The sequence below is a fragment of the Leptinotarsa decemlineata genome, unplaced genomic scaffold (assembly GCF_025532065.1).
Source record: "Leptinotarsa decemlineata unplaced genomic scaffold, Ldec_3_MD MMD2_tig00026336_RagTag_RagTag, whole genome shotgun sequence".
NCBI lineage: Eukaryota > Metazoa > Arthropoda > Insecta > Coleoptera > Chrysomelidae > Leptinotarsa > Leptinotarsa decemlineata.
In genome coordinates, this window is record NW_027412692.1 from 7,997,965 (window position 1) to 8,012,874 (window position 14,910).

A 14,910-nucleotide genomic window follows, 5' to 3' on the forward strand; every position below is an offset into this window, starting at 1 on the left:
AATTCGCCTGACTAGACGCAGTCAAAAAGTAATTTTCGGCATTGTGGATTCTAGTGTGTGGATTCTTAGAACGATGAAGGCGCAACGTATACAGTTTTTTCATGTGACTCATAATATATTAATAGCGAAATGAGCCGTGCGGAACTGACAAAAGATATATTGGTCAAACTAAACGAGTTATGATAACTCGTTCCAAGAAACACGTTTCACTCATTAGTTTTTGTAGACCAGAAGAGATTAGTATCGCGCAACGTTTTTATAGTACGTCTAAATAATGAATGAGCAATGTTTGAACTTATTGAGGTCGGTACATGACAAGGTTCATAAGTTCATCATTCATAAATGTGGAATAAAATCTACTGACACATAAGTCCTATTCCAAACAAAACTTTCTCAGGCGGTACTCATAAGTGCAACACAAGAAAATAGTAGAAATCATAAAAAGTTGTCATTAACATGACAATTAGGAAGTATGATTCAACAAATCGTTTTGTATCAAGAATACATTCAATGACCCTCACTTTGAAAGATACAGAAGGTTCTAGAATGGTTAGAAAAGAACTTTGGTCCTGACGATGCTGATTGGTTAGGTAAATGGCTTCAAGAGAAAATTATTTTCATTAGGGAATGTACTTGTTCAAATAAAAATCTATCAATGTATAGTTTGGATTATTTTGCATAATAATACGGAAATTTTAGTTCAAATTGAAGCTACACGCTCTCTCCATTCACATTATAGTCACTTATGAAAATTTCTGCCATTTATTTTAAACTTCCAAGAAAAGTGCTATATTTCTGAGTCTGTACATTCCATAGAAAACATAATACTCAAATTTGCTTTTATCATTTAAAAAATCCACATTATTGAATCAAACCTGAAAGTGTTTAATGCGATAATTTGTTTTTAACATCATCACAGTAGATCTAGCACACAGTGTTTGTCAGTGGATTGCAGTTACGGCTAAAATGAAAACCTCTCAGGTACGTGAAAATTCAATTGCATTTCCAATAGATTATGCAAATTTCGTTGATTCTATTCAAATTGGCCTGCGTTAACTCTGAGTACAGTGAAACGGAAATCATTCAGGAGGCGGAATAATGTGGCGTCTGTGTACATAACCAATTTCCATCATTTTTACAATCAACTCTTTTCTGGTTGTTTTTTTTCTCGGTGTTTCCATCTGTATAAAATCGTGCAAAGCGCTTCCGGGTCGGAAATTGTGAAGTGGGGGTTTGAGAATTTTTTTTCACAACTCTAATTACCACTTCGAGACACCCGTTTTAAGTCAATAGATGATAAAAGAATATGCAGCGAGTACTGAAGTGAATTGGTGAAATAAAAAATGTTTCGATGATTAGTTTGCTCGCGTTAACGGAAGGCGATACAATAAATTCGATTGAACAATACATATTTTGCGTGTTATAGACCAATTTCTGCTATTTTTTTGACAAAGTAGTACTCCATACAGAGAATGAAGGACTTACATTGAATCTGCTGGAGTATCTGGAAATCAATAAGACAAACATTTAAAATCCCTATTGAGTGACCAACAAGAAGTTAACATTGGAATGTAGGGTTTCGACCATGCCACTGAAGATGACTGTTGCAGTTCAGTCTGATACCTAAAATAATGACATTTCTCAGATATATACTCGAGTTCCGTCCAGGAGTTAATTACGTATCCCTGAATTCCGCCTGTAGTCTTTCTCTACAGTCAAGAGAATGTCCCTACTCTTCACTCTCGTTGTCAGTAGTAGTAGGGATAATAGGGACCGAGCGTGAGACCTTTACGCCAACTAGTGGCAAAAATCTTAACTTTTTAAGCGTACTTAGAAAGCGTTAGGTTAGGTAAGGTCCAAAGTGAGTGGGTCTATTCAACCCTCCACCGCAACCCTCATGGGTTTATCGTGGCTCACACCTATTTACACTCGACCAAATAAACCCAGCTTCTTAACGAAGCCGATTAGTTTGTATGGTGTGGTCTTTCAGGTCAAATGGTAAGAGTACGGCTCTGCCGAACTCTAAAAACCTGATTCGGACCCCAGCAGGGTACACACAAAGTATGTGCTCTGCTATTTCATCATTTTCCAAACAGAGGCGACACACACCGTCTTCCGACAGTCCGAGTATCTGCGTATGATGATTATTGCGAATTGGAGCAACATCTTGTGAGCACAGTTTTTAAGCGTCAGTTATTTACATTTAAGTATGGAGAAGCTTGGATGGAGGTGCTAAAAATCCTCTTTAAGATGTTTCTAACTTTCTGCCGCTTCAAAAGGTGGTCAAAAAACTTCTGCACTGTTTGTAAATGCAAGCCAAACGTTGAATTGAATAGAACTGGCCGATACTTGATGAAAATCCATATTAAAAAAAACTAATCAATACAGTTTTTTCATGATTTTTCACTATAAAAGGGTTTTACAAAAACCGCGACACGTGTTTCGCTATTCAATAGCTTCCTAAAGCATGCTGGTTTCGAATGTTGAATTACGTGACAGAATCAGATGAGACGCAACTCAACGGTTCCATTGAAAGACTATGCACACTGCGACAGGACGACAACATGACGGGACAAGGGCTTCGAGCGGAGACAGCACGGCATTGGCCTGGCCCGTCCTGCCATGTGCATGTCCGTGGCCTGCCTTAAAGTCTAGGCACAATGCGACAGGATGGCACCGGACGGTAATAACGTGACATTTATGTTCCCTTTCTATAGTTTCTTATAGAGGAGCGCACACTAAAAGTCTACACACACTGCGACAGGACGACACAGGACGGGAACATGACGGGACATGGCCTTCGAGCGGAGACAGTACTGCAAAGGGCCTGGCCCGTCCTGTTCCCGTCTTGGCATATGCATGTCCGTTGCCTGCCTTGAAGTTTAGGCGCAATGCGACAGGACGACACAACGGCAACATGACGACGTTTATTTTCTCTTTCTATAGTTTCTTATGGAGGGGTGCACACTAAAAGTCTACACACACTGCGACAGGACGGCACAGGACAGGAACATGACGGGACATAGCCTTCGAGCGGACACAGCACGGCATTGGCCTGGCCCGTCCTGTTCCCGTCCTGCCATATGCATGTCCGTTACCTGACTTGAAGTCTAGGCACAATGCAATAGGACGACACAGAATGGCAACATGACGACGTTTATTTTTTTTCTTTCTATAGTTTCTTATAGAGGAGCGCACACTAAAAGTCTACACACACTGCGACAGGACGGCACAGGACGGAAACATGACGTGACATGGCCTTCAAGCGGAGACAGCACGGCATTGGCCTGACCCGTCCTGTTCCCGTCTTGCCATATGAATCTCCGTTACCCGACTTGAAGTCTAGGCATAATGCGACAGGACGACACAGAACGGCAATATGACTACGTTTATTTTCTCTTTCTATAATTTCTTATGGAAGGGTGCATACTAAAAGTCTACACACACTGCGACAGGACGGCACAGGACGGGAACATAATGGGACATGGCCTTCGAGCGGAGACATCACTGCATTGGCCTGGTCCGTCCTGTTCCCGTCTTGGCATATGCATATCCGTTGTCTGCCTTGAAGTTTAGGCGCAATGCGACAGGACGACACGAAACGGCAACATCACTACGTTTATTTTCTCTTTCTATAGTTTCTTATGGAGGGGTACACACTAAAAGTCTACACACACTGCGACAGGACGGCACAGGACGGGAACATGACGGGACGTGGCCTTCGAGCGGAGATAGCACAGCCTGCATGAAAGTCTAGGCACAATGCGACAGGACAGCAACATGACGTGAAGTTTATTTTCTCTTTCCATAGTTTCCTATGGAGGGGCGCACACTAAGGCCGGTAACGAACAGGCACATGCCAGGACAGGCCTGACCAATGCCGTGCTGTCTTTTCTCGAAGGCCACGTCCCGTCATGTTCCCGTCCTGTGCTGTCCTATCGCAGCGTGCGTAAATTTTCAGTGTGCGCCACTCCATAAGAAAATACATGCTCCCGTCACGGCATGTTCCCGTCCTGTGCCGTCCTGTTACAGTGTACTTAGACTTTAATGGGACCGAGACGAAACTTGGTGTACTAACTGTCCACCGGTCGGAACTCCTGTAGTTCAAGAACTGAGATTGTAATTGTCATATCGTTCATCATCAACCAATCAAGTGAGGTAACTAAGTACTACTGTTATATATGAGTGGTCCAATGTGTACTATTACTACCGATGAAGCTACGGTGTTGGCGAAACGCGTCTAGAATCAACTTTTTTTTTGTAAAAATTGTTTGATTATTATCATGGATAGTTTTATTAGTTTTCGTCGAGTAACGGGTCAGTTCATTCAAAATAGTAGTTGTCTATTTTTAAATTAGCTTGAATTTTCCACATTCCGCTACGGAAACCATGGCAACCAAGTAATGGTCATGAAAAAGCCTACTTTTTACAAATAAAGCGAATATGAGTATCATATTCAGGCTGTTGGAGAATAAGCTCATTTCTTTCATGAAAACAGTATACGAGTATTCACTACAAATTCGTTTCTTCACAGAATCATTACCGAATATCTACAGCTTTCAAAATGCAATTTCGGATAGTTTTATAGCGAAATAAAGTTACTTTCATCTGGTCAGCACCGGTTTCGTTAAAACGGGCAGAAGCGACAGAGAATAGATCCTCGTTAAATGTCACAAATCTGGTAATTCCTCGAAGGAAAATTGCCAAGCAACGAATATTATTGATATAACAATGTAATTAAATTTGATGGGGAACTTTATGGTGGGGGTGCTGAATTATTCGACGAGCATTCCTTGATGATTTCTGTAATTTATCTGATACCCAGAAATGGTTTTTTCTGAATGGCGGAGAGAAAACTCCGAAGAAGGATAATGTTCGTGATCTTCCAGGCTGTTATTCTAAAGCCCCAGTACTCAGTAGGCTTTCAAATTAATTACTATATCTATTATTCAACTGCTAATGTTAATCCCAACTACTTACGGAAAAAATATAATGTTGCAAACTAGGATAGGATCAAAGAGTATTAGAAGCAGTTTGAAAAGATCTCTTTGAGAACAATAACACTCCACAATTCATCCAATACGACCAACCTCCGGTGCGTATATTCTTCATATATTTTTATTCCCGTTTCGTTCCGCGATCGACTAATTATTTGAAAGTACATTCAACTGCTTCGATCTATATTCCAAAACGATAGCGGTGTTGCAGAAACTCAGTTTTATTTTTACCAAATAAATATGTAAATGCCTGAACAAAAACAGCCATAATATCTGACTGATACCCTTCTTTTTACTAGGTCAGGTCTACATATGGATATTTAGCAAAAGTACGAGGGTGGTGTGATACGTTTCCGGCCTAACAAAGATTCACGACATTTTTTCAAAATGTTTTTTTATTTTTCAACATAGTCTCCTTCAACTCTACACACTCTCTCCAAAAAATTATTAACAAAGGTGACTGCCTCTTCATTCGACAAAAATCTCTGTCCTCCAAGCGCCATTTTTAGCGGAGGGAACAAAAACAAGTCGCTTGGAGTTAGATCTGGTGAGTAAGGTGGATGGTCAAGCAGTTAAAACGGTAATTCGTGGATTTTCGCCATGGCGACCACTGAGGTGTGGGACGGTGCATTATTTTGGTGAAACAGGGTTTTTTTCTGCAAATGTGGCTATTTATTCGCCAGTTCTGCCTTCACGTTCCCAGCCGAAAAAACAGTTATTGCTTTTTTGAAGCCGGTTCCCCCTTTGCAGTCCACTGTTTGGACTGTATTTTTGTTTTCGTATAGTAATAGTAATTGATGTCACTCTTAGGTAGAAAACAGATTTCATTCTTACCTCTGCAATTCCCACTATTAGTCTGAAGAAATTCTGCTGCAATTGTAATACCTAGCGCAAGCTATGTATGGTAATATATATTCTAACTTCGGAAAGAGACATATTACTTTGAACGCCGGATCTGTCTCTCATACAATGTAAAATTATGATCGAGGGACCGAGAGTTTTTATATAAACACTATTCATCGGCGTGTTTTGAAAAGATGCACAGTCAAATAGTTATATTTGTCATGTAGCTCAGAATGTAAATATGGGCATATCAATATCCCAGCATTGAAAGTTTTATCAATTCAGCGATATAGGTTTGCGGGTGACCTCCCGCAAATCTAAGGTATTTGAAATATCGAAATTTTATTTTCTCTTGGGTAGAGAAAAATACCATATTCGTAGAGTAAGATGAAGTTGAACAAAAAAAAAAGATTAGAGATCTTGAAGTTAATCTAACGAGAAGAGAAAAGTAAGTGACAACTATTCTAATCGAGATTAAAATGCAGTTAGAGCATATTCGGAATCGTTTTGGAACCATATAATGAGAGAGAACTATAAGTATGTGTACCAAATGATCAGGTTTCAAAAAGACCTCTTTCTCGTGCAAGATGCCGAATTTGAGCCACTTTCAAATTTGCTTGATATCCAAAATTTGATATGGAGAAATTCGCATCTGGTGACAGCAGCTGCCAAAATTAATTCAAAAAGAATAAATAAATCAGAAAGGAGCATTTATTACACTGGTAACAGCTGAGTGGGATTTCTCGGTTAGGAAATCTAATTCCACAACTCAGATCCATTCAATATTTGTACGTTATTACACTGTTGACAGAAGATGCTAATACCCTAATTATTAGACAATAAGCTTATGTTCGATGTCAAAATCATTATTGTTAAAAACGGCCCCAATCTGAGATGAACGTTCCATATACGGGGTGGATAGAGTACCAGATAACACTGTTGTCTAAATGAAATATGTTCTATACTGATGAGGAGTACTCCGAAACATATTTGTGGTGATTGATTTCAGCTGTGTTCTGCTGCTAGACGAACGAAAAGTTGCTGAAAAATTTTTCTCTGGTCACAAATACCGGAACCGGAAATGTAGTTATTTCCTGCTGAGCATTTGCATGACCTCACTGTTGGGAGAGGTAATTTTGTCGACTTTCAATTCAAAATATTAATTTTGTTATGTATCTCTACTCAATACAGCCATCAGACTAATTAGATTTCTCCTCAATACTACTATTTTAATTTACGACCCTTTGTTATCAAAGTCCTCTCTGTAGAAATAATTATACAGTTGTAACGAACAATTAAACGTTTTGAATGTCGAAATCATCAAGTTTCGTTTACGCCACGTTCTCAGTTGAACGATTTGTTGAAAACTTAAAATCGTCATAAAAATCGAATAAATCGGCACCTTCGCCATAAACTTCCAATAAAATTCAACGGTGTTTCAGAACTAGTCATTTTATTGTTCGAACTATGATTTCGAAAATCGTAGACGGTTATATCTTTCTCAACGATGAAATCGTGACCTAACTTCTTTATGAATATTATCGCAGAAAGTATGAAAAAATTTACATAAGAAGTAATGATATGAGTGGATGTATTATAAATTTACCGTTGCACTAGATTAGGTACACCCATGTGAACGTAGTCATTTTTTTTCTGTGTTAAGAAAAACTCTTCTCGATACGAAATGAAAAAACACTGACTGTGATACATTTTTACGTGTCCAGTACAAAGGTTGAGAGAAATAAATTATTTATGTCCGCACTATATGAGAAACAATTTCATAGAATATTTTCCATTGCGTGAAAGTTTATCCGACATTTCAAGTTCTATTTTCTAATGAAGCATCAAGTTTGTAAAAGCTTCAAGGTAACCCTCGGATCATGTAACCTGGTAAACTTGACATGTTCTGAGAAATCCATCAAACTAGCTGATGTTTGCACAACAATGAAGGCTATGACGTTAAGATATTGAACAGACTCACGAAGTAAAAACATTATAATGAGAAAATTAGAATGGTTGACGCATTAAATAAGGTAAATGTAGTATAAACAATCATAAATCCACTATCAGTGCCTCGAAAAGCTCTATAGTTGAAGTTTTTAACATATTTCAAGAGATAATATGATGAGAAAATTATTTGAAGAACAAATTGGGAAATGAATTTCAAAAGGAAGCATTTGTCATTAGATATCTATATACATGTGAGATGTCAACAAGTGTACAATATAGTGAATCGATATCGAAACATACACACCTACATTTCTGTTCTTTTTTTTCGCCATAGTGTCGCCGCATTAAATTGTAATTGTAGCTGATTGGATGGAAGAGCAATATCTGCCATGATTTATCATGTGCAGATGTTGAATTCTGGAATTTTTTAGGTTGGTATAGTATATTTTATACTAAGTAACATTTCAATAGAAGCAATCATTATTACAATCATTATTACTATTATTAAAATAATGATCCAATTACCACGTTTGGCGGGTTAGACGTCCTTGTTCATCTTTCACTGCCTGAATCACTGTGAATGCTGTTTTTGGCAAGTGCATTGTTTTGGGATGTGGGGGTTGAGCAAATCGACCATCAGCTGCCTGCTTTCACGTAGCCCCGCTGGATACGGAAAGACCACTCACCATACAAACTAATCGTATTTGTTAAGAAGCTGGGTTCATTTAATCGAGTGTGAGTAGATGTGAGCCACAATAAACCCTTGCGGTGGAGGGTCGAAAAGACCTACTCACTTTGGACCTAATCTTAACTAATTACAACGTTACATGTGATTTTTTTTTTAATATAAATCTGTTTAGAATCTGTTTTTCCTTTAACCAGCTGTCGCACCCCTACGAACGACCACCCTCAGAAATCGAAACTTGTGCGAGCTAAGGACTAACGAGGTCTTACCTTTCAACGTGTGATTCCTAACACGGGTTGGACGATAGTGAATGAAAATCAACCGTTCAGCCTGGGGCTTGAACCACCGACCAACACGGCGGTCGATTTGAGTGTGTGAACAAAGCACCCACCTCGAATCGACCAGCTACCAACCGACCATGAATAAGTATAGCGAGCTATCCTCAAATAATAGATTAATGCCATTGTAGACCTATGAAGGTCTACAATGGCATTGTAGACCTTCATAGGTAGACCATTGTAGACCTATGAAGGTCTACAATGTAGAATTCATCGTACATCATTTTCGATAAAAGCTCCTTGACTTCGCATGGGTAGCACTACAACCTCAACTTTGTACTAATAACATCATCATATTTCAAACAATGTACATCAGAGGTGTCAAACTCAATATTGCAGAGGGCCGTACATTAAATTTAGAATGTGTAGGCAGGCCAACAGGTTTGTAGTCTTCAGCTTAGTTCGAGGAATGTTACTCTGACGGAATTCGATTTTCAATTCTGTTTAAAATCTGTTTTTCCGTTAACCAGCTGTCGCACCCCTACGAACGACAACCCTCAGAAGTCGAGACTTGTGCGAGCTAAGGATTAACGAGGTCTAACTTTTTAACGTGTGATTCCTTATCGGAAATCATCGACTTTATGTTGATGATAATCACTACCTTGCACTAACGAGTGGCCAAACAGCCCGAAATCGGTCTGCAAGCGTGTTCCAATAATTGAAAATCTATTGCGGCAGTTGTATCGCCAACAGCATATGCAGGAATAACGTCAGTGAAGAATCCAGCACTGACACCTGTCGGATATAATCCAACGACCTTCGTGGTATCAGCCAGGGGAGTAGTTGTTTTCTGATAGGTGTCAGTCCATTAACCTACTGTGTAGGGTGTTGAGACTGGCCTGAACGAATTGTTCTTTTAGATGATTTGATTTATAGCCAGTCTTCAAGTATGCCCACTGACTATACGTGAAAAAAAAAAGCTCATTAATGCCAGGTATCATAGTCGTCGTAATTATTCTGAGAATTGATTGGAGATGTTCATTCGTAAGTATTGTGCGATGTTCGTTCTTATTTATTTTCATGACGGAAAACATTCAGGCTGAAAAACTCTGCACTCACTATCAACTTCACGTTTTTGTGACATTACGCCAAACTCGTTACATTCCCTAGACTTCACAATCAATACTCCGCAGTACAACTAGAATCCTTCTCCGACCGTATCACTCCGATTACTCGACTCAACATGACGTCACGCCGACGCACTACTTTTTTATCGATAAGGAAGGTTCCAGTCTAGACTCGAAGCGCGTGAAAGATTCTATTGTTCTCGACAAAAATAATAGGTTATTCCCGCTTGTGGCCTAAAAGATGGCGTTACTGTCTACGATTGACTTGTTTATGAGTACTAAATTGGTACTAACATTCTCTTGCTTGTCTAGGCACACGCTTCTTTCTGTGATACATTGCGATCTTGGGCCGTAGTGGTACGGCCCGGGGGCCGTATCTTTGAGACTACTGTTGTACATGAACTAGTTCGATTGATGATTTATTTATTTTCTGGAAATTCATATTGAATATAGCATAGAGAAAACAACTTTTGTCTTTTGTACTAAGATTTTCATTTTTTACGAACGATTTTGGTTTATTAAACCATTCTCAAGTAAACTGACACAGTTTTACAAACAAATTCTCAAATATACAATGATATAGTCAATGCAAATTTAAGTAGGTTGATCAAACCTGTACCTGAAATAGCAAAAATGTTACCTGAATCATCAATATCTTATCTGAGGTACACTTCTTGTGGATTGCTCCAAATACCAATGGATCCTAAACTAGTAGTCAAAATTTACAAATTCAAAACTCCCCTTTTGTGAATTCTTCAATATGGTGATGTGAATTGTGATTCATTTCACAAAAAATAGTCAACTATATTCATAATATAATTATACAATTTTCATAAGTCTTCCAAATGTTCGTCATGGAATTGAATCAGATATCGTTCAAAGGATTGCTACAAAATATAGTATATGAAAGAGGTAAAATTTCACGATGTTTCCTCACGATGTTTTGGAATGAGATATTTGCCTTATTTCCTCTTCAGCACCAATTTGAATAACATTACGCCATAGGAATCTTGTTTAAATTGAATGTAGAACACCAAAACGTTTCCCAAAAATTAATCTTCCTCCTGAAAATAAACCCCGTTCAATCCCACCATTTCGTTGTTTTCCAAAACATGGAATTTCAATTCGATCAAAGTTGTATCGTTTTGTTTACCGAAAATAACATTTTCGTGTGCCATGAAGAACAGTATCTACGCGTTGTAATGATACACGTAACAAAAACACCAAATCTATCGAACCGAAACCAGCCCACAATCGACATTTCGCGTGTTTTGAATTGAGCTGAGTCCAACAAAAAATGTTCGATCCCGAAGTAATTCAAGAAACAAATTATCCCTTATTTCTTTGGTTTTTCTATGCATGTCGCAGCCATTGCTTGAGAAGATCGATGAACACGCTAATTGTATACAAACATTTGTTTACCAGGAATCATCGGGAGAATCGGAAAGAACAAAACGCAAATCATTTTTCACGATATGGATCTTAGTTCGGACACACCGCAACCCTTGATATATTATTTTAAAAACACAAACATTTGAGTGAGCTTATTCGACTTGTCAGCCAAAGATTTTGTTTTACATTCACCAAAAAAGTATAAGGGATATAGTGATTCGAAAAAATTCTCAGGAATAATAAATAGTTTCAATTTTTTGATTGATTCGACCATTACTTGATGAAGATTCATAGTAACTTCATGAACGGGACCTTACGATTTGATCTTCACAAACTTTATTTTCGTAATAGATCATATATATCATATAATATATCACATGTTTCGCTATTATAGTAGATATTTCGTAGTGAATAACATACTGAAACTCGGTTCCGTTATATACTCTAATTTTTAAATACTCCACGTAAAAATAAGTGAGATATACTTACACAGGTACTACTTCGATCATAACCAGGCCCAGAGGAGGCAAGGGAGGCTTAGCCTCCCTATAAAATTTGAGGCTATTCATCGCAATATTTTAAAAGATATTGATAAATAATAATGATTTTTTTTTAAATGCTTGCGTATCATTTATTTTAACATTAATCAGATGATGTGGTGCTGCAGGTTTTTCCGAATTTTCCTGCAGCTGAAAAAGCAAATGCGCCACTGGAATCAATGAAGTCGCCCCGGAGCGCCAATTAATTTTTATTGTTGTTTTAATTTTCATCGTTGTTTTAATAAATCATTTAGTCATTTTTTATATAAATACATAATGTACCCGAAAAAACACTATCACTCACTACGTAGTACGTACCACACTATATCCTGCATCAACAAAACTCAAACGCACCGCCCATGAACGAATAACGAATAAACCATCAACCCGAAATAATAAATGCCATACGTTGCAAGAGAGCCAAGCCTCTGACCGCTTTAAAAAACACAGGCTCCACGACACCGATCCAACCAGCGACATACGTCTCGATTTGTAATTTCAGTTGCAGAAATTATAGCGTTAGAGGAGGCTAGCCTCCGGTTGGTCTCCGTTAGTGTATGACTGCGTTTGTTTTTTATTTAACTATTCAGACGGGATGCCGTGACGTACCGGGACTGAAAAATATTTCGGTAAATCGTTTTAGTGTTTCTTGATAACAGTTGTTATTTGTGTATAAAACAGGCAGTATTGTATTATAGAGGTGCTTTTTGCTAATATTTTTAATGTGTTTTTAAAGTGTTTCCTTTCAATTTCAAGGTGTTTTCAGGTTTTCACTTTTCGATAAGTTTTTTTTTAATTTATTATGGATAAGTTGGACGAAATTAAAAAATCTGACGATATAGTCGATTGGTTGCTGACAAATAGTTTTAAGTCTTCATCTTATGATAATAAATTTTACATTAATAAAACTCTGGGAAGGCCTCAACTAAATTTGATTTCAATTGAAGCGTCAGATAATCGACAAAACCGAGGATTTAATATTAGTTGGTACGATAAATGCGATTGGTTAACCGGCTCCGTTAAACGAGAAAGACTTTTTTCTTAGCCCTGTGTTTTATTTTCCGTACAAACCGAATACCAAACGTGGTGTAAAATAGGATACTCCAATTAAAAAATTTACCTCGTTCTATAGAAAGACATTTTAAATCTAATGAGCACATATTTTCGTCTTGTAAATTAAAATTATTTAGCAAACATAATATAGCAACAGCTCCAGATACAGCTCAACAAGAGGTCATACTTTCTTTTAATAATCAGGTTAGGGAAAATCGATCGAATTCAAAAAGACTTATCGATATTACGATTTATTTGGTTTCCCAAGAATTAGCTTTTCGCGGACACGATGAAACCGAAGATTCGATTAATCGCGGCAATTACAAATGGCGCAAATATAATTCACAATTTGGCACTTTTTTAAACGGTAGCGTTTTTTCGGGCACCTCAAAAACCATCCAAAATGAGCTTATAGACAGTGCGTGGCATATATTATTAAGGAAAATATAAGCAAGGAGATTGAAAGTGTTTTTTTTTTGCATGGGAAATTGATTTAACTATCGATATTACCTGTACATCACAACTTTCAATCGTGTTTAGATAGCTTGCCTGGCTGCCACGGGCGCTATGAGAACCACTCCAACAGCCGCATTAGAAGTCTTGCTGAACCTAACGCCACTACATCTATATATTGAAGGGGAAGCCAGGTCAGTCATCAGTAGACTGACCAGAGGGCAAATGCCTATAAGCATGCTGCACGGTAAGAGGTACAACGAGCTAAATAAAGAGTTGGAAAACGACCCCATAATGGGAATGCCATCGGATGAGATGCTTCCCCAGTATAGCTTCGGAAAAAACTTCAAAACAATTATAACAGGCAGAGAGGCATGGAAGAGAGGACCTCCAATAAATACAGAGATTGCCTGTTACACAGACGGCTCAAAAACTGAAGAAGGTGTAGGAGCAGGAATAACTAAACCAAAGATAAAAGTCTCACTACGCTCAGGTAAAAAAGGGACGATATTCCAAGCAGAAACGGTAGCAATACGTCACTGCGCAAAAGAGTTACTAAGGCAAGAGTTTAAGGAAAATACTATTTCAATATACTCTGATAGCCAAGCAGCTATAAAAGCAATTAGCTCCATGCAGGTTAATTCCAAACTGGTCTGGAACTGCCTACAAGAACTAGGTAGTCAAAACAGACTGTCATTAGCCTGGGTACCAGGCCACACAGGATACAAGGGCAACGAAGAGGCTGATTCACTGGCACGAGAAGGAGCACGATGCTCCCCCATTGGCCCTGAATCCTTTTGTGGTACAGCAAAAGCGCTGCGAAAAACTTGTAACAGCAACTGGAAGGAAAACAATCTCAAAAATGGTGGAATAAGGCGCCGGATATGAGACAGGCCAAAGAGTTCATTAAAGAGCCATCGCCAAAATTCACGTCGTACCAACTAACTCTGAAGAGGCGATCAACTAGAGTTCTGGTCGGGCTATTGACGGGACACTGTAGACTCAACAAACACATGAACAACATCGGACTAGCAGACACAGTCCTATGCAGGCTTTGCCAAGAGGATGAGGAAACCTCCGTACACATACTATGCTATTGCGAAGGTCTGTCAAGGATAAAGTTTGCAACATTAGGGGAGGAAAAACCACAACTCTCTCAATATATGGGGAACTTGAGGTCTGACCTATGGAGTCTAATTACAAGGACGGGCCTAGACAAGGAACTCTAGCATACATGAGGGCACACACAATAGACCTGCAAAGGTCGCAGTGTAGTGGCTGTTCAGCACAGAAGCCCCATATGAATTTAATCTAATATAATCCTCAGCAACTTCTTTTATAGTGATTCAACGATTCTCAATCTTCTCAACATTTTCAGCGGTGGTTGATATGCTGGGACGTCCAGGGCGAGCGTCGTCATTTACATCTTCTCGACCTTCTGTGAAAAGCTTGTACCACTTATAAACATTTTTCTGACTCAGAGTACAATTATCATATGTCACTGTCAACATTCCATATGTTTTGAGCACATAAATCCATTTTTGCATTGTAGTGCAAAGAAAAAAAATTTTTGACTTCTTCTCCAACTTATCG

General features: G+C 38.5%; 2 protein-coding genes across 8 annotated transcripts in view; one reads left to right on the top strand and one right to left on the bottom strand.

Annotated features, from left to right (window-relative positions):
• Nucleotides 1-14,910, bottom strand: part of rdgC (retinal degeneration C) — a 172,328-nt gene that overhangs the window by 133,381 nt on the left and 24,037 nt on the right. The window lies entirely within an intron of this gene.
• LOC141485823 (ribonuclease H-like) lies at nt 13,543-14,205 on the top strand. Its single transcript, XM_074183367.1, has one exon. It carries the CDS (start codon nt 13,543-13,545, stop codon nt 14,203-14,205), a length of 663 nt encoding a protein of 220 aa, XP_074039468.1.

Bases quoted from the DNA above. Each gene is read 5' to 3' on its own strand.
- LOC141485823 (XM_074183367.1), top strand. From the start codon at position 13,543: ATGCCTATAAGCATGCTGCACGGTAAGAGGTACAACGAGCTAAATAAA.